Source organism: Capra hircus, chromosome 11 (assembly GCF_001704415.2).
Source record: "Capra hircus breed San Clemente chromosome 11, ASM170441v1, whole genome shotgun sequence".
NCBI lineage: Eukaryota > Metazoa > Chordata > Mammalia > Artiodactyla > Bovidae > Capra > Capra hircus.
Window position 1 is genome coordinate 36476468 of NC_030818.1, and position 26705 is coordinate 36503172.

At 40.2% G+C, this 26705-nt stretch overlaps 1 protein-coding gene across 2 annotated transcripts in view; it reads left to right on the forward strand.

Moving 5' to 3' along the window:
- Nucleotides 1-26705, forward strand: part of ACYP2 (acylphosphatase 2) — a 183982-nt gene that overhangs the window by 34438 nt on the left and 122839 nt on the right. The window contains exon 4 of one of the 2 annotated variants that reach the window (XM_018055239.1): nucleotides 9021-9077. The exons of the other annotated variant lie outside the window; for it this stretch is intronic. Coding sequence (XP_017910728.1) covers nucleotides 9021-9077 — 57 coding nt within the window. The remainder of the gene's footprint in view (nucleotides 1-9020; nucleotides 9078-26705) is intronic. 2 annotated transcript variants of the gene reach the window in all.

Sequence of the window (26705 nt, forward strand, 5' to 3'; positions counted from 1 at the left end):
AGTCAGACCAAATGTAGTGCATTTATAGCTATATAAATATGAATTTTTTTTCTAGTTATTAAAACATTTTTAGAATGCTATGATAATAAGTCATGGAAATTAGAACTAAATTATCTTTTAAAACATGGATATGTTCACTTCCCAAGTTATTGAAATGTGAAATAAAACAAGGACCATCATTTAGAGGTTTATCCTGGCTCTGACTATAGCAACCATGCTCTCTTCTTGCTAACAGGCCAGAAACATCCAAGGACACACTGCAGATGCATGTGTTTGTGTGTGTGTTTTTCTTCCTCTTCTGTGTTTCATTTTCTCTGAAAAAATGACTGATGGTTTTCTTTTGTAAACAGCACTATGATTCCAATTGTAGAGGTAAGTTCTGCCAACATTTTTTGATGTGTGGGAACCATTTTGAATTCATCCTTTTATTAAGCCCACTTTTTTTTATTTCAAAATGAAACAAAAAGTACTTTCTATTTCTTGATAATCATTTAAAATTAATATATAGAGTTATGACACTGGGCATTAACCTTTGGCCATATCTACACAAAATATATTTTTCTTAAAGACTAAATAGTAATTTTGTTGAAACAAAACCCCCAGGAAACTAAAAACATTTGTATTTGGAGACAGTGAGCCAAATTCTAAAATTAAAATTCCATCTTGATTACTGCATATTTTGAAAACCATATGTCATGTATCTCTACTCTGCACTTCAAAGGGTAATGGACTCGGGTATGTATACAACAGGATGATCAGTTGGTCACGTGGTCTGGAAAACTGGGTCACAATAGAAGGAATGCTTGACGGCATGGGGGTATTTAGACTGGAGAGAGTACTACTTGAGGGACTCGTGATTGTTTACTTCAAGTATTTGAAGGACTGATACAAGGCAAAGGAGAGATGTTCTGTGTTGTTTCAGAAGGCAATATTTATTTATAGCAATGGGTGAATTTGCTTATTTCAGCCCCCCAAGCAGAGAATTCTCCTCTGAAGGTGTAAAACGTATCTAATGGAATTTTATCAGTAACTGGGAGGGGTCTATATCAGGCATTGGCATACTGTGGCCTTCTGGCCAGATCGGGTCGACTCTCTGTTTTATAAATAAAGGTTCATTGGGGGCACAGCCATGCCCATTTGTTCCTGTTTTGTCTGCTGTTGTTTTTGTGCTACAAAGGCAGCGATGAGCATTTGCAACAGAGACTAGATGGACACAAGGTGTTTCCTATCAGGCCTTTAACAGAAAGTGTTTCAGACTCCTGGTGTAGGTAAGAGTCAAGGGTGTTACAGAAGATCTCACTCATTGGATAGTAAGGTAGTACGTGCTATGTGTGTGTGCTCACTCAGTCATGTCCAACTCTTTGCAACCCAGTGGACCGTAACTTGCGAGGCTCCTCTGGAATTTCCCTCCTCCTCCGTGGAATTTTCCAGGCAAGAATATTGGAGCAGATTGCCCTCCTCCAGGGGATCTTCCCAACCGACGGCTCAAACCCAAGTCTCCGGCATATCCTGCATTGGCAGGCAGATTCTTTACCACTGCACCACCTGGGAAGCTTTAAGTTACTATCAGTTCAGTTCAGTCACTCAGTAGTGTCTGCCTCTTTGCAACCCCATGAATCCCAGAACTCCAGGCCTCCCTGTCCATCACCAACTCCCAGAGTTCACTCAGACTCACGTCCATCGAGTCAGTAATGCCATCAGCCATCTCATCCTCTGTCGTCCCCTTCTCCTCCTGCCCCCAATCCCTCCCAGCATCAGAGTCTTTTCCAATGAGTCAACTCTTTGCATGAGGTGGCCAAAGTACTGGAGTTTCAGCTTTAGCATCATTCCTTCCAAAGAAATCCCAGGGCTGATATTCAGAATGGACTGGTTGGATCTCCTTGCAGTCCAAGGGACTCTCAAGAGTCTTCTCCAACACCACAGTTCAAAAGCATCAATTCTTCGGCGCTCAGCCTTCTTCACAGTCCAACTCTCACATCCATACAAGACCACAGGAAAAACCATAGCCTTGACTAGACAGACCTTAGTCGGCAAAGTAATGTCTCTGCTTTTGAATATGCTGTCTAGGTTGGTCATAACTTTTCTTCCAAGGAGTAAGTGTCTTTTAATTTCATGGCTACAGTCACCATCTGCAGTGATTTTGGAGCGTAAAATATAAAGTCTGACACTGTTTCCACTGTTTCCCCATCTATTTCCCATGAAGTGATAGGACCAGAACCCATGACCTTCGTTTTCTGAATGTTGAGCTTTAGGCCAACTTTTTCACTCTCTACTTTCACTTTCATCAAGAGGCTTTTTAGTTCCTCTTCACTTTCTGCCATAAGGGTGGTGTCATCTGCATATCTGAGGTTATTGATATTTCTTCCGGCAATCTTGATTCCAGCTTGTGTCTCTTCCAGTCCAGCATTTCTCATGATGTATTCTGCATAGAAGTTAAATAAGCAGGGTGACAACATACAGCCTTGACGTACTCCTTTTCCTATTTGGAACCAGTCTGTTGTTCCATGTCCAGTTCTAACTGCTGCTTCCTGACCTGCATACAGATTTCTCAAGAGGCAGTTTAGGTGGTCTGGTATTCCCATCTCTTTCAGAATTTTCCGCAGTTTATTGTGATTCACACAGTCAAAGGCTTTGGCATAGTCAATAAAGCAGAAATAGATGTTTTTCTGGAACTCTCTTGCTTTTATGATGATCCAGTGGATGTTGGCAATTTGATCTCTGGTTCCTCTGCCTTTTCTAAAACCAGCTTGAACATCAGGAAGTTCACGGTTCATGTATTGCTGAAACCTAGCTTGGAGAATTTTGAGCATTACTTTACTAGCATGTGAGATGAGTGCAATTGTGCGGTAGTTTGAGCATTCTTTGGCATTGCCTTTCTTTGGGATTGGAATGAAAACTGACCTTTTCCAGTCCTGTGGCCACTGCTGAGTTTTCCAAATTTGCTGGCATATGGAGTGCAGCACTTTCACAGCATCATCTTTCAGGATTTGAAACAGCTCAACTGGAATTCCATCACCTCCACTAGCTTTGTTCGTAGTGATGGCTTTCCAAGGCCCACTCGACTTCACATTCCAGGATGTCTGGCTCTAGATGAGTGATCACACCATCATGATTATCTGGGTCATGAAGATCTTTTTTGTATAGTTCATCTGTGTATTCTTGCCACCTCTTCTTAATATCTTCTGCTTCTGTTAGGTCCATACCATTTCTGTCCTTTATCGAGCCCATCTTTGCATGAAATGTTCCCTTGGTATCTCTAATTTTCCTGAAGAGATCTCTAGTCTTTCCCATTCTGTTCTTTTTTTCTATTTCTTTGCATTGATTGCTGAAGAAGGCTTTCTTATCTCTTCTTGCTATTCTCTGGAACTCTGCATTCAGAGTTTCCTTTTCTCCTTTGCTTTTCGCTTCTCTTCTTTTCACAGCTATTTGCAAGGCCTCCCCAGACAGCCATTTTGCTTTTTTACATTTCTTTTCCATGGGGATGGTCTTGATCCCTGTCTCCTGTACAATGTCACGAACCTCATTCCATAGTTCATCAGGCACTCTATCTATCAGATCTAGGCCCTTAAATCTATTTCTCACTTCCACTATATAATCATAAGGGATTTGATTGAGGTCATACCTGAATGGTCTAGCTGTTTTCCCTACTTTCTTCAATTTGAGTCTGAATTTGGTAATAAGGAGTTCATGATCTGAGCCACAGACAGCTCCTGGTCTTGTTTTTGTTGACTGTATAGAGCTTCTCCATCTTTGGCTGCAAAGAATATAATCAATCTGATTTTGGTGTTGACCATCTGGTGATGTCCATGTGTAGAGTCTTCTCTTGTGTTGGTGGAAAAGGGTGTTTGCTATGACCAGTGCATTTTCTTGGCAAAACTCTATTAGTCTTTGCCCTGCTTCATTCCACATTCCAAGGCCAAATTTGCCTGTTACTCCAGGTGTTTCTTGACTTCCTACTTTTGCATTCCAGTCCCCTATAATGAAAAGGACGTCTTTTGGGGGCGTTAGTTCTAAAAGGTCTTATAGGTCTTCATAAAACTGTTCAACTTCAGCTTCTTCAGCATTACTGGTTGGGGCATAGACTTGGATAACTGTGATATTGAATGGTTTTCCTTGGAGACAAACAGAGATCATTCTGTCGTTTTCGAGATTGCATCCAAGTACTGCATTTCGGACTCTTTTGTTGACCATGATGGCTACTCCATTTCTTCTAAGGGATTCTTGCCCACAGTAGTAGGTGTAATGGTCATCCGAATTAAATTCACCCATTCCAGTCCATTTTAGTTTGCTGATTCCTAGAATGTCGACGTTCACTCTTGCCATCTCTTGTTTGACCACTTCCAATTTGCCTCGATTCGTGGACCTGACCTTCCAGGTTCCTATGCAATATTGCTCTTTACAGCGTCAGACTTTGCTTCTATCACCAGTCACATCCACAGCTGGGTATTGTTTTTGGTTTGGCTTCATCCCTTCATCTTTCTGGAGTTATTTCTCCACTGATCTCCAGTAGCATATTGGGCACCTAATGACCTGGGGAGTTCGTCTTTCAGTATCCTATCATTTTGCCTTTTCATGCTGTTCATGGGGTTCTCAAGCAAGAATACTGAAGTGGTTTGCCATTCCCTTCTCCAGTGGACCGCATCCTCAAAGATTCTGAACAACTAAGATTCTATGGTTCAATACGGAATTGATAACATATATATACTTAAAATGTGTTTAGTTTGAGTCAGAAGTAGATTAGATGTATTCGTCGATATAATTGTATTTATCTTTTCACAAATAGCATTTGTATGGAATGTCAAATTATAACAGCCTTTTGCTCTGACTATAAAATGCCATTGTTTTAAATTTCTAGCCGTTACAGAAGAGGATAGGAATGAAGCAATGGATTTCATGAATAATTAGGTAGTGTCAGATTCAAAGTTATTTAATATTTGTAAAAATAACTTTTCTCTGACAGATCATTAGTGGCATGAATTTCTATGTTAACAGACTTGCTCGTTTTTCCTAACTTTATCATCCAAGAATCCTAAAGTGCTTTGCTAGTATTTTTATACTTTATTCATTTAAATCCTTTTACAAACTGATAGTGTTATTAAGAAAGTTCTGTTAGATGTTCTGTGTGTGTGTGTGTGTGTGTGTGTGTGCATGTGTGTTTTTCATGACATGTTCTATGGCGATATGGAAGACAGACGTTTTTCAGAAGAACAAAAATTCACTGAGAAGATGTAATTTTGGAAAAAATATTTAATGTAACTTACTTGATATCTGTTACTCTGTTGGAAAACTAGAAACTGAAAAATATCTACAGTGGAGTCAGAGTTCTAATATCAGGTTTTAGAGCTCAAATTCTAAGTCACTGTTTTTCTTCTGCAATATAACGTCCTTATTAAGAGTACTTAGATGCATGACTTTTGCTTTAACGTTTACACTTTAAATATGTGAATTTACTTCATCATATTTAATAAATGCACAATCGAACACATTTTTAAAAAATTAATGGACTTTACTTTTTAGAGCAGTTTTTGGTTTACAGAAAAATTGAACAGAAAGTAGAGAGAGTGCCTATATATCTCTCCCCAACTGACTTCCTCTGTTATTAACATCTTGCATTACTGTGATACATTTGCTGCAATTGATGGGCCAGTATCGATGCATTTTTATTAAGTAAAGCCTATGGTTTACATTCCCTGTAGAAGGAAATGGCAACCCACTCCAGTACTCTTGCCTGGAGAATCCCATGGATAGAGAAGCCTGGCGGGCTACAGTCCATGGGGGTCACAAACAGTCAGACACGACTGAGTGCCTTAGCACACAGACCATTAAAATACTGTTCCCTGCTGCCCTCCCCGACCACAGTGTGTGCTTTGCCCAATATTTTTAAATCGTTGATTCCTAAACATTTTAAATTTGAATGCATTTTAAATTTAAACTTGGTGATTCACTTTTAATTATAGTCTATGAACTATTTTTCAAATAATTACTGAGTCAAATAAGGACTCATGGATGAGAAAATTTTGTTTGCCTTTGTAATTTGTAAGTAAACAATTGAATGATTTTAAGTGAATCAAGTCAATTATAAAAATTAAGAAATTGAAATTAAATAAAGCCACTCTAATCCTGCTATTTAAAAACAAATATGAATAATATTTCAGTGCCTAATAGAAGTATTTCTGTTTCTTTCGCTGTGGTGCTAACATCAAGCTCTTTGTGCTTTTAAAAAATACTTGAAAATCAGGAAATTGTAGAGCTGACCGGCTCACTGAAGGTCACCTACTAGTTTAACAGCAATAAGTTCGAATGGGGCAAGCATCTCATCCAGTCATGTAAAGATGGCAGACTGGGTGGGTGGTAGGGTTCAACTGCATAACTGGGCCTCAAAAACAGTCATAAATTAGCCCTCTTACTGGATTAAACAGTTAAAATAGCCTATCATGATAATTTTTTCATTCAGTGAGTGTTTAGTGTCTTTCCATCTCCCTGCTGAGGGTACAAAATGATTAAAGGTATTGTGAAAAGTCCGAACTGTCTGGGGGAAAGAGGGAAGCAGGTGAATTCAGCACAGGTTGGGAAATACAAGGGAGGAGCCTGGGACTGGAGACCTGGGGTGCCCGGTGGAAGGTGCTCCCTCCTACCTTGAGGGGGCGGGCCTGGGTTTGCCTCTCAGGCCTCATTGGCCGCTCTCCCTGTTACTGGCATTTCAGTCCCCTCGCCGCAGCGTGCTTTTCTTCTCTTAGGACTCTCAGACGCTCTCCCCTCTGCCTCCCTTACCTCCAAGCCTCGCTGATTAACCCCCACTCACGCTGCTATCCCCTCTCACCCACCCTGTGCTCTGCTTCTTCACATCATTTAGCACCGCTGTTAGGAATTACTTGCTTGCTATCCTCCATCCCATCCCCAGAAAATGCTTTCAGCTGTAGTGAGAGTTTAAAGCAAGTGGCTCCAACAGGTGGGGGGTTTTGTTCTTAGATATAAACGGGCTTGGAGATCAGTGGATGTTGCATTCTGGGTGCTGGTCCTCAGTGTCAGGGCCTGGGTCTGTGGGGTTTTCTTATCTTTTTCCCTCATGGTTGTAAAAGGACTGCTCCGACTTCCAGCACTGTGGCTGAAGGCTGGAGGAGGGGATGGCCCTGGGTCCATTCCCTTTTACCTGGGAAGCAAACTCCACACCTCCCCGCCGCCCCCACCTGCCCCCACCCGCCCCCACCAGCCTGCAGCACATTTCCATGTGTGCAACTTGGGCCATCTCTAGCTGTAGCCAGCTTCCCAGCCATGGTAACCAAGGTGAGTGTTCTTTTATAAGATGGTCAGTTTGATGGAGCCACCTATTTGAAGTTCCAGAGAAAAGTTTACTATGCTCACAGGTCCTGGAGACAGAAATCAAGGGGACAACTGCAGGGGAATCAGGAGGCAGCAAGGGGAAGGTTTAGGCCAGAGCTTTTGTTGGGGGTGTCTGTAGGAGGGCAAGGCAGGGCAGGTAAAAAGTTTAGGATTGGCTGTCGGAATCATTCTGGAGGGCTTTGGACTGTAGAGGTTGTCCCTAGCTGCCTGGAATCTGGCCCTGGGACGTTTAAGTAAGTGCTTAGTTGCTCAGTCCTGTTCGACTCTGCAACCCCATAGACTGTAGCCCACCAGGCTCCTCAGTCCATGGGATTTCCCAGACAAGAATACTGTAGTGGGGTGCTATTTTCTACTCCAGGGAATCTTCCAGACCCAGGAATGAAACCCACATCTCTTGCATCTCCTGTGTGGCTAGGCGGGTTCTTTAAGAGGGATATTTAAGAGAAAGAATTACTGCCTATTGGGATGCGGGGTGGGGGGGGGAGCGCCCAGTGGAGGGGGTAGGGTTCAGAGGGGTTAGTTTGCATTAAAGGTAAGCTCAGGGCTATCTCTAAGAATTGGCAAGCCCCCCGGGGGGCAGCCTGTCTCCAGCCAGAAAGGTTTTTTTAAGATGTCAAAAACTTCATAATATAGAGAAAATATACAGTGAGGGAGGGGGATGGGTAATGGTGTGGGTTCACTGCTCTACAATGCCCACCACATCACAAGACTCCTGAAGGGAAGGAAGGGGTCTTCCTGTTCTCCCCGAATTCCCCAAGCCTAGCACAGGTCCTGGCACACAGAACAGACAGAACATGCATGTCAAAAAGAGAAAGTGGGATAAGGACATGCCAGGAGAAGGGAATACCAGGCACAAAGGCACTGAGCCTCTGTGTTCGTTTGGATACAAGTGACAGGAGCACAGGCAAATGACAGGGACTATTGGAAGCTGAGATTAGAAAGGAAGTTTGGGGTCAAACTGTGAAAATCCTGTATGTTGTGTTATTGGCCTTGTCTTCTTTCAGCACTGGGGAGTCATGGAAAAAGTTCAGTCAGGGAGCAGCACAGAATTTGGGGGTTAGGATGTTAACTTGGTAGTGTGGGCTAAGAACTGGAGGTAGAGAGGCGGGAATCAGGGAGATTAATTAACAATATCATACTGTGGTTTGATAAAATAGAGGAATAATAATCTGGGGAGTTAGGAAAGTGTAGTTTTGAGGTCACCATGTAGGACAGATTCTCTAACTATGACTCTGGACTAGTAGTATCAGCATTGCAGGGGGATTGTTTACCAGCTAAGCCACAAGGGAAGCTCAGAAACTTGTTAGAAATACAAAATCTTGGGCCGCTGCAGAATCAGGAGCCCTAGCCCAAGGGGGCGGGGGATGGGGGGAGCTGTCAGTGAGTCCAGCAATCTGTGTTTTGACAAGACTACCATGTGACTCTGAAGTACTTGAAGCATAAGAACCACTAACTAGAGTCATAGGTTTGGGGGGTGCGATCGAGCAAGCTGATCCAAAGCAGCCTCTGTGCATATTAGAATCACCCAGGAGCTTTTTCAAGGCGACTACATTAGGCCTTATAGTAGACAACTAAATTGGAATCTCTAGGGGTAGGACCCAGGCATTGATTTCTTGATATTCCCAGATACTTCCAAAGTGCAGTCAGGCTGAGAACCACTGATCTTGTTTAATCCTCAGTGGTGAGAAAATTCAGAGCTGGAAGGTGAGCTGCTCAAGGTCATACAACAAGTTCAGGTAAGAATCCATTTTTTAATCTTCTTTATGATGCTTTAAACATGATCCCAACTTTCACATACTTTGCTTTAAGACAATGGCTTCTAAATCATCCATAATAACAAATATTACTATCAAATTTTTAGAAGTAATTTACAGCATTATTTGAAACTCACTTCTCCTTTAATTAATAGTATTTCACATTTCAGAAAGTTATCCTTTTTGTAAAGATTTCATAAAAATAGTTATTTTCAACATCAACAAAAAAGACTATATATAAGATATGGGTGAATGGAGCTTTTTTCTATTTGTGTGCATTAAGTAATATTTTTTTTCAACTCTAGGTGGAGCTCTTTAGTTTATACATACATATATTGTTTTATTTATAATTTTGAGACTCTTAAATAGGAACTGAGATTATTTTTAAAGTTTAAAAATTTGTAAGATGTTCTCAACATCGTTCTGCTGTCCTTTTCTGGTTTTAGAGTCATAGATATTAAAAACTCATTTTTGTTTCACTGCTTGACCAAAGAATCCAAATCCAGGCCTCAGAGTCATTTTCAAATGCATCTTAAATCTGTATTGTTACCTCATAGTCCTTAACGAATGGGATCTGTTTCCTATGGCTTTTGTTTTTGATAAGGCTCAGTGTTGAAACAGAATTTCTGTAAGATGGGAAGACGGGCTTCCTTTTCTGAATTGTCAGTAGAAAAAAACCTAGAGGATAACACAGCTGTTGCTATAGTGATTTCTTCAACTATTTTTACCCCACTGTGTACAAAGGAACGTTTACCTGCTATCTTCCTGTGACACAAATGACACGTTTTGCTGCCACTTCTTTTGCTCTTTCCTCTCTGTTATCTTAACATTCTCCCTTCTACTGGGAGTGCTGTTGAAGCAGAATCCCCTGAATATGCAACATGTGAGTTTTAGGTGATGTGAGTCAGTGGTTGTGATTCCTGGACCAGCAGCATCACCATAGGCATCACCTGGAAGCTGGTTAGAAGTGGAGATTCTGGGGTCCCATCCCAGACCTACTAAATGAGAAACCCTGGCAGTGGGGTCCAGCAAGTGTTGAACCACAGGTATAGACTATTTTGAAAGGACAGAAAGCCTATATTCTCTGGAGCCTACATAAAAATCTCCAGTGCAATCAGCTCTGCCCACTTTGGGCTTGTTCAAGGCTTTTAAAATTACCTAGGGTTTCTGTTAAAAAACAGGATTCTCATTCAGTAAGTTTGAGATAGAGCCTGATACTCTGCATTTCTAATCCAAGCTCCCAAGTGAGATGGATTCTGTTTATCCATGGAGCACATTTTGAGTATGGAGGATATCGACCATACTCATACACACATATGAAAGTTACCTATTATTTCTGAGTATGTTTTTGGTTTAATATATCTAAAATCAATGAATATTTTCTTTCCAGTCACAGTGGGAAGAGAGTTTCTGGAATACAGTGCTCACTTGTCTAGTTTAAAGTGACTCACCCTTATTAAATGCGACAAGAGGGTATTGTTTGCCAGGTTCCGTCTCTGAGACCCTCTATTATAGCAGCAGCAGGAACACTTGAGGATTGAGTTATTTTTTTAGCTGAGAAATTTCTTCATGGCATGATGAAGCCAGAAAGACTAGAAGTTTGTTTTAGACAAAGTTTCAAACAAAAAGAAGTGGTTCACAAATGTTTGGAATCATTCACTGAGTGCTTCATATTTATTTAGCACCCCTCCCATGTGAAGCATTGTGCTAGGCACTTTGGGAAATTAAAAATCCTTGACATTGAGATTATGATCTACCTGAGGAAATAAAACCTTTGCCTATGAAATGTAATTACCTATACAGAGAGCACTCTGTTAAATGGTAGAGAAGTGTGGTAGACCCTCAAGAGACCAAAAGAGGTTAAAATTATGGAGTCTGATTTGGACTTTGGGGCGAGTAAAATTTGGATATTCAGAGCAGAGTGAAGAAGTGGAGGGGGAGCTCCATAAAAGACAGGATGGTAGGACCAGGGTGCAACTTCCATAAGTGAACTACACGGGAATATGGAAATAGTTCAGACTATAGAGGATGAGATGGTTGGATGGCATCACCGACTCAGTGGACATGAGTCTGAGCAAACTCTGGGAGATGGTGAGGGACAGGGAAGCCTGGCATGCTGCAGCCCATGGGTCACAAAGAGTTGGACATGATGAGTGACTGAACACCACCACTACCATGGAGTTTAGACTTTCTGACTGGGAGAGATTTTAAAAGTGAGCCAGAGCCAGACTGGTAAGGATTTAACTGTGAGGCTTATGAGTTTACACATACTGGCCATTTTGCAAAATATTATCTCTCCCCAAATCCTTGGAACCTGTGTAAGGGTATTAGAGTCTGAACCACTCAACTTAAATTGTTGTAGAAAACACAGTGTCTTAATAATGCCAAAACACACTCATGTGACCCTCTCTCCTGTGATGTTTGTGGCTTTACATTCCAGTTTAGACAGTCACCCAGTAAAATTAGAGCCTGGTCCAATGGTGCCTCATTGTTGATGTTCTTATCTGGGTACAGCCTCAATTATTGACATGATATTTGGTTGCAGCCAAAGAAACCAAGGTGTGTATATTCCATGTGGCCATGGTGTTGCCTTAGAGCATCCAGATGGCTAAGTCTGTTTTTTGCATCTCTACATCTGTTGATGAATAGATTATTGCCTGTAGCCTGTAGGAAAGCATTCATTCATTCCACAAACACTGAAGTATCTGCTATGTCAGAGTGCTGGAAACTGTGGATATAAAGGTAATATCGTCTCTGCCTTCCGTAACAATGGAAACTGAAGATTCTATAGCAATTTGGCTTTTGTAGCCCCACTTGCCATGTCATTCCCACTCCTTCCCTACTTGCATATTTACCACCCCAGTGCTCATAGGAGCAGTGCCCATGGTAGCATCTTCTGACAAAACTGACAGATACAGCTCATAGGCAGGGAGGGCACCAGCCCCTCTTAATGAAGGAAAAACCCTATTTTGTTACTACCTCCAACAATTCCATTTGCTCTAGCTGCCACAAAAGCTAGATGGTATGCCTTAGGTCCCTTCTTCATCATTATATCTAGTGACCTGTGACCTTCTACTCTGACTCTTACTTAACATAAAAATATACCCAGTGTATCACCAATCATTTCTTTACCAGTCCTTGTTATATTTTTGAATCTTGATTCAGCCATGTAACACATTCATTATTCCCCACACATCAACTAAGAGACATGATAAATATCCTTTCTACATAATTGTCCAAATATGACAGTATCAAACAGGACAGGGTTCAGTAGCATGAGTTAGAAACTTCCCACCTTGTTCATGTATATAGACATTTTTGCAAAGATATAATGTGTAAAAGAATTATATCATTATGAAAATTTTCAAATGCATGCAAAATTAAGGGAATAGCATAATGAACATCTGTATCTAGATTTTGCAGTTGTAATATTTTTCCATATTTCTGTCACAAACAGATTTTTTTCCTAGTTGGGACAAACCAGCTGTAAAAAATATTTGAGGTGCTGATAGGGGGCATTTGAATATGGCCTGGGTATTAAAGAACATTAAGGAATTAGTGCTAAATTTGTTAGGTCTAGTAGTAACATCATGGTTATGTAGGAAAATGTATTTTAAAATTCAGTTTTTTAAAATTCAGTTTCTGAATTATTTGGGTGAAAAGTGATGTCTGTAATCTTATAGTACATGAGATTGTTGTGAAAATCCAATGGGAAGAAAGTTGGGTAGGGGATATCTAAAGAATCAGAATAACAGCTAAATGGTCTTTGTCAATCTATACTGATGCAATTGTTTTGAGAATAGAAAATTTCAATAAATTCTAAACAACAAGCCAGCTTTTAAAAACTACCATACAATGTGCAAAATCAGGATCCTCACCTGATCCTGGGCTCCCTGCCATCTGAGAGCCTCATTCCATCCCATTTCTCCACCACTGGTATTACTATAATTTATAATAAAAACTGTATCTATCTTTTGGTGTAGATTTCTCAAAAGTGTTTCATCAAAACGTCCATATTCCTCTTTGCTCTATCAGAACATGCCCCAGATGAAACCACTGAGTCAAATGTCCTACATCAGATTGTCCAATAAAGGATAAAAGCAACATGAATGATGACTTAGGAACCATGGAAAGCAGTCAGATATTACCAAAGGAATAGTTATTAACATAATTTTAGACACTATTGGATAATATTTAGACAAGTATAGTAGAAGTCAACTATTGTTTTATATTGGCTGAGTTATTTAAAAATATGTATATGGTAATCATTGAATTAAATTAGGAGAAATTCAAGTTAATAAAGAGGAAGAGCTGTGAGAATGAATATAAAGTATCTCTTGGGAAAGTGTAGAGTAAGTAAGACACTGCTAGTGTAGAGGACGATTATTATAGATGAGATATTAACTCTATAGTCTGAATGTATCTATAACAACTGTTAGAAATAAATTTTTAAGTATTGTCATTTTCTGGATAGCTAAGGATAATATAGGCAAAATCTGTATTGCATATGTTCACTTAAATCCCATATAAAATGATCACCCTGAGTGACCAACATTAAGATAAGCCAAAGCTCTATTTTTGGTGCCACTTTTCACTCCTTTAAACTTGTTGGGATTTGTAAAACTTGATTTTTCTGCATGAGGAGCCAAATAGGAATCTTACAGGAATAAAATACCTTTTTCTTTTTTTTTTTTTACCTAAACCATTTTACATGGTATTCTTTCTCCAAAGTAAAACTGGAAGCTATTTAGCAGAAGTTAACCTTCCCCTGGTGATGATTTCTGTCTATAATTTTAGCAATGAATCTTCTAAGGCCAGTTAGCATGTATAGCACCATTTGTGCCAACACCAGATGGCCACTGTGTTCGTGTGTCCCTGAATATTATTTGTCTCTATTTTGTTGGGTAGGTCTGCCTGGTTTTATCTGCTTCTGTGACTTGGAACATGTCCATGACATCCTTCCAGCCCCCCAAACCCCTACTTTGATTTCTAATCTATGGGCTCTACTGACATATATACAGATATGCTTCTCTTAATTTGGCCCCACATTAGAATACTCACTAAACTTTAACCTGTAGGAATGTAAAACCAACTATGATCTATCAGATATACCCATGTTACCCTAGGCATTTTTGACAAACAGCACACAGAAAACATCCACAAAAATTATTAGATTTTTTCTTAAATAAAATGTTTTATATGCTAATTATGTTTTTTAATAAAATAATATTGAAACCTGCACATGTTGAAAAAGTCTAGTAGTACTTAAATTTTTTTTTTTTAAGGCAGGCACCCCACTCCAACCCATCCCTTCTTACTCCTCAATCACTGTTTCAATGAATTCTTTGGGCATGCCTCCTGATTTCAAAATAATATTCTCACACTGGTGTCTCTTAAATCATTAATTTTAGGCATTATCTGTTGACTTTCTATTATGATCGATGAAGATGTAACTCTTTTACTACTTATACCATACTTTCCTCCCCTCATTTCCCCAGTGTGGTTGTACCTGACTTCTGGTTAAATGAGACTAGCAGCCAGTGTTCACATTCTTAGAACTTTGGGTTCACCACTAAGTGAGGTAGTGTTCTCCCCAAGAACATGGCACTTAGGAGGCTGCCTTTGCAGGTCCACAACTGCGCATCTTCCTCTTAAGGTTCCAAGGAGCAATCTGGCTCCAGTTGTTCATTTCTCCTTTCAGAATTTGATGATGATAATACTTGGTTGTCAATTCTACGCAGGAGGAAAACTTTTATTCCCAAATCCTGTAGCACTTTATTACAGTATTTTGTCAGAACAGACACAGTCCCTTAGATGGTTGGAAGCCTGTTCATTTCTCTGGTTAGACTGAAGATCAGGATTTGTGAATGTGCCTTCACAAAAAAGAGGGAATTTGAGAAAGAAAGGATTCAGACAGGCAAAAGATAGAAGAATAAGCTTTAGACTCTTGGTCTCTTGACCTCTTTATCTGAAGCCCTGGAGCTTCTGGAATGGGACATAGTTAGGCAGTCAAATGTGGGCAGAGGGTTCTCACTCATGGCTAAATTTTTATGGCTCCACTTCTTCAGCTCAGTGCTAGGGCCTGAGCACAAGAGGCCAAGCACATGACTTTTGAGGCTCCTGGTTGATCACAGATTCTCAGCTCCCTGCTGGTTGTCTTTCATATCTGTTCTGTCCAGGCCCAAATATGGACCTTTTCATCTCATGCAACTACTTAGGACTTTAAAAAGAAATACGAGCTCAATTTTCAATCACGTTTTTTCTCATACTGAAGACACTGAGTAGGATGAAATGGTATTATAGAAGAATGACTTTACAGTTGTCTCTCTACTAAGTTTTAATTTACTTTCATATTAAATAAATTCAGCTGCCAGGAAGTTACTGCACAAATTCAGCAGACGATGGTGACAGTTATGGTTATTTAAAAATTACAATGATTGCAAAATACATTATTAACCTGTTTGAGAGCAACCCTGGCAATTTTTTTGTTCATGGAGGTCAATTTTCTCTAGTAAAAGACTCACAAACACAATTACCCGGAGAACTTAATTTTATTTCATGTAAGAGCTTTCTTTTTTTAACTTTAAATTAGTTATTCTAAAAAATTGAAAATGGAGAATTTAATAATAGAGTAAATAGATCTAAGCTTCTTTGGAAGTTGTACTTGTCAGTTCTATTTCTGGTTTCTTAGGAAACAAGTTAACAACAGCTTTTTAACCTTAATACATTTCTAATTACATTTCTTTCTCCCCTCTGGAGAGGCTTGTTTTTCTCTAAAAAGGTGCTGACTTCTTTACTTGTATCAATAGGAATATCAGTTTTAAAAAATTCATATTCCCTCCAACCATAGTCATTAAAAATACATATAAATGCAAAGAGAGAGCACAAAAGTCAGGTGCTTTATGTAAAGCTTTTGAAGTTGTTCAGAGTGATCCTATGTTGTTATTTGTGAACACATTTGTAACAAGTAAGGTTGAATTTCCTTCATTTCTCCAGATCTTCAACCACACAACAGTGTGTACAACCTGTCGCTGTAAATGAGTGTGGAGACACAATTATCTTCCTCCCCTGGAGTAGGAGCAGTGTGAGGATGGGGGAAGGAAAGGGGGGAAACTGAGCTGCAGGAATGTCTCTAGCTCCTGTTCTAGCCTATAGCTCCTGCACCTTGACCTTGAGAGGTTTCTGTTACTTTGATTTCCTCTCCTTCACTCACCTTTTTGCAGGTGAAAACTGCGAGGAGGGAGGGGAATTTCACAGATGATTCGCTGCCTCTTCAGGGGCTGTGAACTGAGGGAAATGGTAGAATCTCTCAGCTTGTCTGCCCTTATGACAGTTTTTTATGTAGACCAAGTGGTTATGAATGACTTTTCGGCCGTCGTCACCAACTTCCAGGGAGATTCTTAGTGTCACTGACAGTCTTTAGAAAGAAGAGGGGCACACACCACCCTTCCCATGGCCACTCTTCCCTTGCTGTCCATACACCTGCCCCACTTGCCCTTTCTTCCTTTCCCTAGTAGCTCAAGCTTGAGGGGCCTTCATGTTCACATGGCTGTCTTCTTGTCCTTCAGTTCCCCACTCAGGCATCGCTTCCTCAGAGAGGACTTAGCTGGGCTCCATCTCAGGGGACCTGGTGTCAGTCTCTATCACATCACTCTTATTTTCCATAGCACTTTCTGCCTTTGGGTATTTCTGTGTTTGTCCTCCATCTCCCTCTGGAACCTACACTCATAGGAGAATTGAGCCTATATCCTGACTTGTTCAATAATGTATCCCATCAGCAAACTTCTTCTGTAAGGAACTAGACAGCAGATAGTTTAGGTTTCATGGGCCTAATAGTCTCAGTCACTACCACACTCTGTCACTGTAGTATAAAAGCAGCCATGGATGATTTGTAAATAATGAATGAAACTGTGTTCCAACAAAATTTCTTCATGAATGCGGAAATCTGAATTTCGTATAACTTACATGACCTGAACATTATTCTTTTCATGTTTTCTAATGATTTTAGCACTTCAGAACGGTGCTTAGCTTGTGGGCTGTACAAAAACAGATAGCTGGCCAGATTTGACCTGTGGGCTGTAGTTCATGAACCCTTGATTAAGAACGCTGATTGGCTGGAACTTACCAACAGCTTATAATGAGTTAATTAATAGAATGAAAGAGAGGAATCATTACATGAAGAAGTCGATATATTTACTCCTAAAAATAGAATGTGACAGTATTCTTGAATCAGTAGATTGTTCCAGAAGGATAATAATATCCTCCTTTGATGTCCTCTGTATTCAGCCTGGTTCGTAGAGTGCATGTTGCAAAATGAGCCTGAGCCAGTTTAGACAGGCATGGCTTTTTTGGTGAATAGTAAGAACTGTAAAGGAGGTGGTGTGTTTAGCTACTCTCTCACACACTTGCTACCAGGTAATAATAAAAGCAGGCTTCAGGCAAAGCTCAGGGACACAAAAGGTATTTATTAACCAAGTATTTATTAACAAATGGCTCAAAGCAGTTCATTCAGACTTTCTGTAAACTCAAAGGAATTCTGCGGCTCTGTGGGATTCTTTTTAAGTGTTTACACTTCATCCTCTATGCAAAATCCACTGGAGAAAGACAGGGCAGCTATGCAGTCAGAATTCTCTCTGAAGCCAGTAGCTAGATATGGGACCAATTAAAGAATCAACCCCCTAATGTCTCTAATGGCACACGTTGTAATTGCTAGATTCTTAATGTTTGTACAAGGGTGATTGAAGGGTGTTTCCAAGTCATTTAAACCAATCCACGTATTTTGGATACTTAAAAAGAATTAATTTACTTGGCTGTGCTAGGTTTTAGTTGCAGCATGCGAGATCTTCGGGGTCTTTCCATTGTAGCATATGCGCTCTAGTTCCCTGACCAGGGATTGAACCTGGCCCCCTGCATTGGGAGCATAGAGTCTTAGCCACTGGACCACCAGGGAAGTCCTTTGAATACTTTTAATTTCACCAGTAATAATATATTTTGAACACATTGTGCTAATACACCACTAATCCAAGAATAAAATCCTATTAATAAAATAGCATAATAGCAAAGTGTTATTCATTGAATGGCAGAAAGATCTGTAGAAGCTGCCTCTGGAATGTTGCCTTTTTTTATATAATGCCAACTGACCACTCTGAATCATGATTCTTGATAGCAAGTTACCTGGCCATTCCCAGCATTAAAAGTTAAACTGACTGGCGGGTACTTGATATCACACTGATGACACTGAAGTATTGGGTTGGCCAAAAAGTTCATTTGGTTTTAAGTACAAATAAGACATTTTTCTTTTTCACCGGGAACTTTAATAAACAGTATGCTCACTCACCGAAGGAACCTTTTGGTCAACCAAGTATTAATAGTGTAACAGTTGCCTCTAACTTCAGTGCTTAATCCGTGCTATGGAGTGTGTAACCACATGTATTGACCTTCTCTCACATACATCTGCATCACACTGGGAATTATAAGAATTACAAGGGAAGACAAATTTCTGTTCTAAATCTTCTAGGAATACACAGATTATCATACAGCAATAACTCATACTTCCTTTTTTTCCAAACTAAATTTACTGAGTATCAAACTAATATATGCTGCTGCTGCTAAGTTGTTTCAGTCGTGTCCGATTCTGTGTGACCCCATAGACGGCAGCCCACCAGGCTCCCCTGTCCCTGGGAGTCTCCAGGCAAGAACACTGGAGTGGGTTGCCATTTCCTTCTCCAATGCATGAAAGTGAAAAGTGAAAGGGAAGTCGCTCAGTCGTGTCCGACTCTTAGCGACCCCATGGACTGCGGTCTACCAGGCTCCTCCATCCATGGGATTTTCCAGGCAAGGGTACTGGAGTGGGGTGCCATCGCCTTCTCCAAACTAATACATATTGTGATAGATTTTAGAACATTTGGAACAACATAAAAGTATTTAAAAAACCCGAAAAGCAGAGCAGGAAACTATCCATAGTTCTTTGACCCAGAGTCAGCCATTGTTGACCCACTCCAGTGTTCTTGCCTGGAGAATCCCAGGGAGCCTGGTGGGCTGCCGTCTCTAGGGTCGCACAGAGTCAGACATGACTGAAGCGACTTAGCAGCAGCAGCCATTGTTGACTGCGATCTTAGTGGACCTGGTGGCCTTCCCTACCTGCCCCCACCCCACCCCCTTGAGGAGGATGCACGCTCAGTGCAGCAGGTTAGCTAATGGCTCTGTCCACGCACTGCCCTTGGAAGGCTCATCATTTCTCTACCTGAAGCCGTAGGTCCTGCCACAAAGCCCTCTTGGACAGCTACAGGTGATGCTGTGCTCAGGTAATGGTTCTCTCCCTTCCTTTCCATCCTTTGGATGGTGATGACTCCCCAGTGATGCCAGCACCCTGGGGTGCTTCATCATCTCTCATTTGTTTCCTTTATCCCTGCCCAGTCGTTGATAAATGGCTACTTTTCTCAGTCACCCAATCTGAATGTACCATTCCTGGCAGCACCATGACTGATACAAAGATGAACTGAAAGCATTTTCCCCTCCTGTAAGTGTTCTTTTAAAATGTGATTTTTATTTGTCACATACAATTCCATCATAAAAACTTACTAGTGTGTGTTTTTTTTTAACAATTCTCTATTGTTGGAGTAAACATATAATTTTTTATTGGTTTTTTAATCCTAACATATCAAAGCATTTATAATACCATTAAAAACTCCCAGTAAAAAACTTTTAAAATGACCACTACATTATGTATAGATAGAGCATGTCCCTTGAGTTGTTTATTCAGTAGTGATGGAGATTTTTTTTTCTAACTTATCTGATTTATTTTATATAGTGTTTATACTGACAAAGGAAATGTATTTTCAAGATGGTTGGCTGGCTTTGCTCTGTAGCTCCCATAGACTAAAGCAAGGTTGTGGTTCAGATCCACAACCTCAAGGTCCTTAGTTCTGGGCTCTTAAAAGAGTTCAGCTGGTGTAAACAACATTTTTACTTCTTTTACCTTTCTGTTTTCTGGGCCAGTCTTTGCTTGGATACTGGAAAATAGACTAGCTGACACTTTTATGTTGCTTATGTGCTCATAATTCTAGAAAAAATATAAATCATTTAGTGGAAAGAATTGGAAGGAGAATATAGCTTTGATCACCATGTAGCTTGCATAAGAATAGCACCATAGTTGAAAATAGTAACAGTAGGGTTTTAATCAAGGAGTATGAGACTGGAACAACGTAACTGTGAATTCTAAAACTCTGGGGTGCTAGGTCTCTTCATAATTTGGTGGCCTCATGTAAGGTTTCTTTACTTAAGTTAACTTTTCTCTATTATTATAAGTACTTAAGTCAACTCATTCATTCACTCATTCATTCAACACATTCAATATTTTTTGAGCACTTAACTATGTGCTCCAGGCACCAGGATATAGCTGGGAACAAGTTGAATAATTTACTTACTCCCATAGCATTGTCTCTCTCGAGTCAGAATATTAACAAATGAGTAAAAAAAAGATAATCATGCAAACTGGTGGCACAGTTGATAAAGAATCCACCTGCAGTGTGGGAGATCCGGGTTCCATCCCTGGGTTGGGAAGATCCTCTGGAGAAGGGAACGGCTACCCACTCCAGTATTCTGGCCTGGAGAATTCCACGGACAGAGGAACCTGGCAGGCTCACAAGAACCATGGGCTTGCAAGACTGAGTGACTTTCACTTCACTCACTGCTGCTGCTGCTGCTAAGTCGCGTCAGTCGTGTCCGACTCTGTGCGACCCCACAGACGGCAGCCCACCAGACTCCCCTGTCCCTGGGATTCTCCAGGCAAGAACACTGGAGCGGGTTGCCATTTCCTTCTCCAATGCATGAAAGTGAAAAGTGAAAGTGAAGTTGCTCAGTTGTGCCTGACTTTTAGCGACCCCATGGACTGCAGCCTACAAGGCTCCTCCGTTCATGGGATTTTCCAGGCAAGAGTACTGGAGTGGGGTGCCATTGCCCTCTCCAACTTCACTCACTAGAAGCAAATAAGATGGTGAAAATAAAAGTGGCAGAGCGCTTAACACTGGAAGGTAAGGGGTAAATATACACATCATGTTACGTGATATAGAAAGTAGCCTGCTGTAGTAGAGGGAGGGAGTAGATGTGAAGCTCAGCTCATACAAGTTCCTTAACCTCTCTGAACACCAGCACAGACTGAGCATCAGTTCAGTTCAGTTGCTCAGTCATGTCTGACTCTTTGCTACCCCATGAATTGCAGCATGCCAGGCCTCCCTATTTCTGCTTTATTAACTATGCCAAAGCCTTTGACTGGGTGGATCACAATAAACTGTAGAAAATTCTGAGAGAGATGGAAATACCAGACCACCTGACCTGCCTCTTGAGAAATTTGTATGCAGGTCAGGAAGCAACAGTTAGAACTGGACATGGAACAACAGACTGGTTCCAAATAGGAAAAGGAGTACGTCAAGGCTGTATGTTGTCACCCTGCTTATTTAACTTCTATGCAGAGGACATCATGAGAAACGCTGGACTGGAAGAAACACAAGCTGGAATCAAAATTGCTGGGAGAAATATCAATCACCTCAGATATGCAGATGACACCACCCTTATGGCAGAAAGTGAAGAGGAACTAAAAAGCCTCTTGATGAAAGTGAAAGAGGAGAGTGAAAAAGTTGGCTTAAAGCTGACATTCAGAAAATGAAGATCATGGCATCTGGTCCCATCACTTCATGGGAAATAGATGGGGAAACAGTGTCAGACTTTATTTTAGGGGGCTCCAAAATCACTGCAGATGGTGACTGCAGCCATGAAATTAAATGATGCTTACTCCTTGGAAGAAAAGTTATGACCAACCTAGATAGTATATTCAAAAGCAGAGACATTACTTTGCCGACTAAGGTCCATCTAGTCAAGACTATGGTTTTTCCAGTGGTCATGTATGGATGTGAGAGTTGGGCTGTGAAGAAGGCAGAGCGCTGAAGAATTGATGCTTTTGAACTGTGGTGTTGGAGAAGACTCTTGAGAGTCCCTTGGACTGGAAGGAGATCCAACAAGTTCATTCTGAAGGAGATCAGCCCTGGGATTTCTTTGGAAGGAATGATGCTGAAGCTGAAAGTCCAGTACTTTGGCCACCTCATGCAAAGAGTTGACTCATTGGAAAAGACTTTGATGCTGGGAGAGATTGGGGGCAGGAGGAGAAGGGGACGACAGAAGATGAGATGGCTGGATGGCATCACTGACTCGATGGACTTGAGTCTGAGTGAACTCCGGGAGTTGGTGATGGACAGGGAGGCCTGGCGTGCTGCGATTCATGGGGCCACAAAGAGTCGGACACGACTGAACTGCGCTGAGGCCTCCCTGTCCATCACCAACTCTCAGAGTTTACTCAGACTCACGTCCATCGAGTCGGTGATGCCATCCAGTCATCTCATCCTCTGTTGTCCCCTTCTCCTCCTGCCCCCAATCCCTCCCAGCATCAGTGTCTTTTCCAATGAGTCAACTCTTCGCATGAGGTGGCCAAAGTATTGGAGTTTCAGCTTTAGCATCATTCCTTCCAAAGAACACCCAGGACTGATCTCCTTTAGAATGGACTTGTTGGATCTCCTTGCAGTCCAGGGGACTCTCAAGAGTCTTCTCCAACACCACAGTTCAGAAGCATCAATTCTTTGGCGCTCAGCCTTCTTCACAGTCCAACTCTCACATCCATACCTGACCACTGGAAAAACCATAGCCTTGATTAGACGGACCTTAGTCGGCAAAGTAATGTCTCTGCTTTTGAATATGTTATCTAGGTTGGTCATAACTTTCTTTCCAAGGAGTAAGTGTCTTTTAATTTCATGGCTGCAGTCACCATCTACAGTGATTTTGGAGCCCCCCAAAATAAAGTCTGACACTGTTTCCACTGTTTCCCCATTTGCCATGAAGTGATGGGACCAGATGCCATGATCTTAGTTTTCTGAATGTTGAGCTTTAGGCCAACTTTTTCACTCTCCTCTCACTTTCCATCAGATTGAGCATAGATGACAATAATGCTCACTACTGGCAGTAACTGTGGAATTGAATCAGAGAAAATTCCTAGTTTGTAAGCATTACTTTCTACCAGGCCACAAATACACATTAGTATCCTTGTCTTAAATTTATACACATTAGTATTCTTGTCTTAAAATTATATATAACCTGAATTCTATGATGCGCATTGTGCAATGATCAATTTAACTAATCAGATACTTACTGAGCACTTACTATGTGCCAGCCCTTGGTAATATATATAATGAGTAAAGTGGACACCATCCTGCTTTGTCAGAGTTCACTTAGTGATCTTATTTGGCTGTGACTCACAAGCCATTTCTTGCCATTGGTTTTTCTGAGTAGTGGTAACAACTTTTCACCCTATTAGTAAGGACATTTTATGTTAAATTTTTGTTGTGAAATAAAATAAACATGTACAAAGTGCTTAAAATATAGGTCATAAATCTTAAAATCTGAGCCTTCTCTTACAAAGCTCCAGATGCTTTTTTTTTAAAAATATTTGTTTGTTTGGCTGTTCTGGGTCTTAGTTGTGGCACGCAGGACTTTTGATCTTCACTGTGGCATGCAAACTTTTGCTTGCAGCATGCAAACTCTTAGCTGTGGCATGTGGGATCTAGTTCCCTGACCAGGGATGGAACCTGGACCCCCTGCATTGGGAGTGCACAGTCTTAGCCACCGGACCACCAGGGAAGTACCCCCAAATGCTTATTTATGTGCCTGTTAAAAAAATTCTGCTATTCCTCTACTAACAGTAACAAAGGAAACAGAAAAATAGAATATGAGGCTTATGACCTCTGTTTGGTGTTTGGACAGCCTTTCTTTTGGATTGCTTTGGGTTTGGAGGAATGGAGATTTAGTCATGCAAATTTATATGACTAGCAGTGACTCAACTTAGAGCAGTTTGTTTAGCAGTGCCCACAGACCCAAGATCCCCAAAACTTGGCAGGTGGACCTGGCCATAAAGTTCTGGAAAGACCTCACATTGAAAGAGCAAAGAATATCTTTAAGAAAACGTCAAAATATTTAATGCTGAAATGCTAAAGGCAAATCCAGTTCAGGTTAGGAATAAGGTAGGGATATCACTGACACGATGGACATGAGTTTGAGTAGGCTCTGGGAGTTGGTGATGGACAGGGAAGCCAGACGTGCTGCAGTCCATGGGGTCACAAAGAGTTGGGACACGACTGAGCAACTAAACTGATTTGCTATCACCACCATTGAACCCTACTTTGACAGTTTGAGGCAATATAATAAAAGCAAAATAAGATCTTGTAAAGCAGGAGACAGATTATCATTATTTGTATTTTATGACATTATCTACCTAGAAAACCAACAAAACCAACAGAAAAGCTGTTAGAATTAGTAAGTGAGTTTAAGAGGGAAGCCATAAAATACATTTGCAAAATTAAGTACCTACCTTAGGTTCCAATGTGGTGGACTTAATTTTAACTGCCAACATCTTTAAGAAATCACCCGTTTCCTACTCCATGAGCCCCCCGGCCTCCAGATACAGAGCAGCAGCTGAGAAGCTGTTGGTGTGATCATGGCCCCACTTGGCTGAGTACCATGGTTCATCTGGAGGATGAGCAGATGGTCCAAGCAGGATTAATAACAAACACTGAGAGAAAGAAGCCCACTTTCTACTGGCCTGGGATATAACTGGACTGTCAGAAGACATCCTACCTAGACAATGTCATTTAATCCCTGGATCCACCCATGAATAGGCTACATAAACAAAGGATCAGGTCTTCCCCTAATTATTACAGGGTCTGGGTAAGAGTAAAAATAGAGGTCCAGAAACTCTATGTTTATATGTTGAATTTTATTCTTTCTTTTCAAGAATATTTATTTTTACTTATTTATTTGGCTGTGCCAGGTGTTAGTTGCACACACAGCATCTTTAGTTGTGGCATGGGAACTCTTAGTTGTGGCATGTGGGATCTAGTTTGCTGACTAGAGATCAAACCTGGGCTCCCTGCCCAGAGCCAGGACTGGGAGCACCAGGACCTTAGCCACTGGACCATCAGGGAATGCCGTATGTTGAGTTTTACAATATAAACCTCGGCATTCTGAGGATGGGCCAGAATTTTAGGATAAGTGGTAATATAGAATAATGTCATAATTCATTCCTTAAGAGTTACTTCCCTGCTTCCATTTCAGCAAAATCACTGATAGTATTATAATAAACTTATTCACTTAATTTTTGTTTTATTCACAGTAGTAATCTAAAATATTTAAAAATTTATAAAGAGAATTTAAAAATATACCTAATTTGAATATATTTCAGCAAAAATGTAAGTTAAAGTAATTGTAAAAATTTGAAAGACTAAATGTTATAAAATATTTTACAAAATGCTGCTTATCTTCTAAAATCTTTAAAATGATGAACTACCATTATAATTAATACCAAATTTTAATAAAACTGGCTGATTCAAGTTGATATATGGCAGAAACCAATGCAATATTGTAAAGTAGTTATCCTCCAATTAAAAATAAATTTAAAAAATTTTTTGAAAACTACTTAAATTTGAAGATTTAAAATTTAATCCTTTGAAAATTTAATCTTATATTTGATTTATAATGTTGTGTTTCAGGTGTATAGCACAGTGGTTCAGTTATACATATTCTTTTAAAACTTTTTTTCCATTATAGGTTATTACAAGATATTAAGTATAGTTCCCTTCTATACAGTAGGTCCTTGTTGTTACCTATTTTATATATGGTAGTATGTATCTATTAATCCCAAATTCCTAATTTATCCCTTCCCTCCTTTCCCTTTGGTAACCATAAGTTTGTTTTCAATGAAACTATTCTTAATTAGGATCAGGGTCTGTCTCCAAGGTCACGGTGGTACAGTATTTTCAAATAATCATTTCTTGAGGACACAGGGCAAGAAATACAGAGAAACATTCCAGGGGCCTGAACAATGTTAGTCATGAGAGTGAATGTTCAACATTACAGGTTGCATTTGCAGTACTAGAGAGCCATGTCCTGAGTAGCAGAGGCTACTCTTTCATTCTGCAGTAAATCTGTTTGTGTTTTTGTATGTGGTGGCGCTATAGGATATGAGCCCAGGGCTGGGGGCCTTTTGCTGAGGCCTAAGGATGTCCCAGTTATATAATCCAATAAACTTCTTTCCCGCTTAAGCTAGTTTAAACTGAAAGGAAGGAAGGACACTAAACTGAAACTAAAAAAAGAAATAAGTCTCAAATCATACAATTAGGTACAAAATATAATAGAAAATAAGATCGTATTTATGATAGAACCCTAAATAAAATGCTCAAGAATTTAATAGACTCGTAGAATAAATAGATACATGTATAAAATATATGTAAAGAAACCATTATTAAAATACATGATAGGCAAGCAGAAAACTTGATTAAATAGGGGAGATGCTATGTCTTTGGATTAAAAGATTCAATATTATAAAAATACCAGTTCATTTTATAAAGATACCAGTTCATTTCAAATTACTTAATGCATTTAAAGAAATTCTAATTTTAATAAAAACTGTTGTCTTTCCAACACCATTCCATGCCAGATCTGTGGTTGCCCCTGATTAATCCAAGCAAATAATTTTAATCATGTCCTTCTTAGTTGTGAATGGTTAAAAAAAAA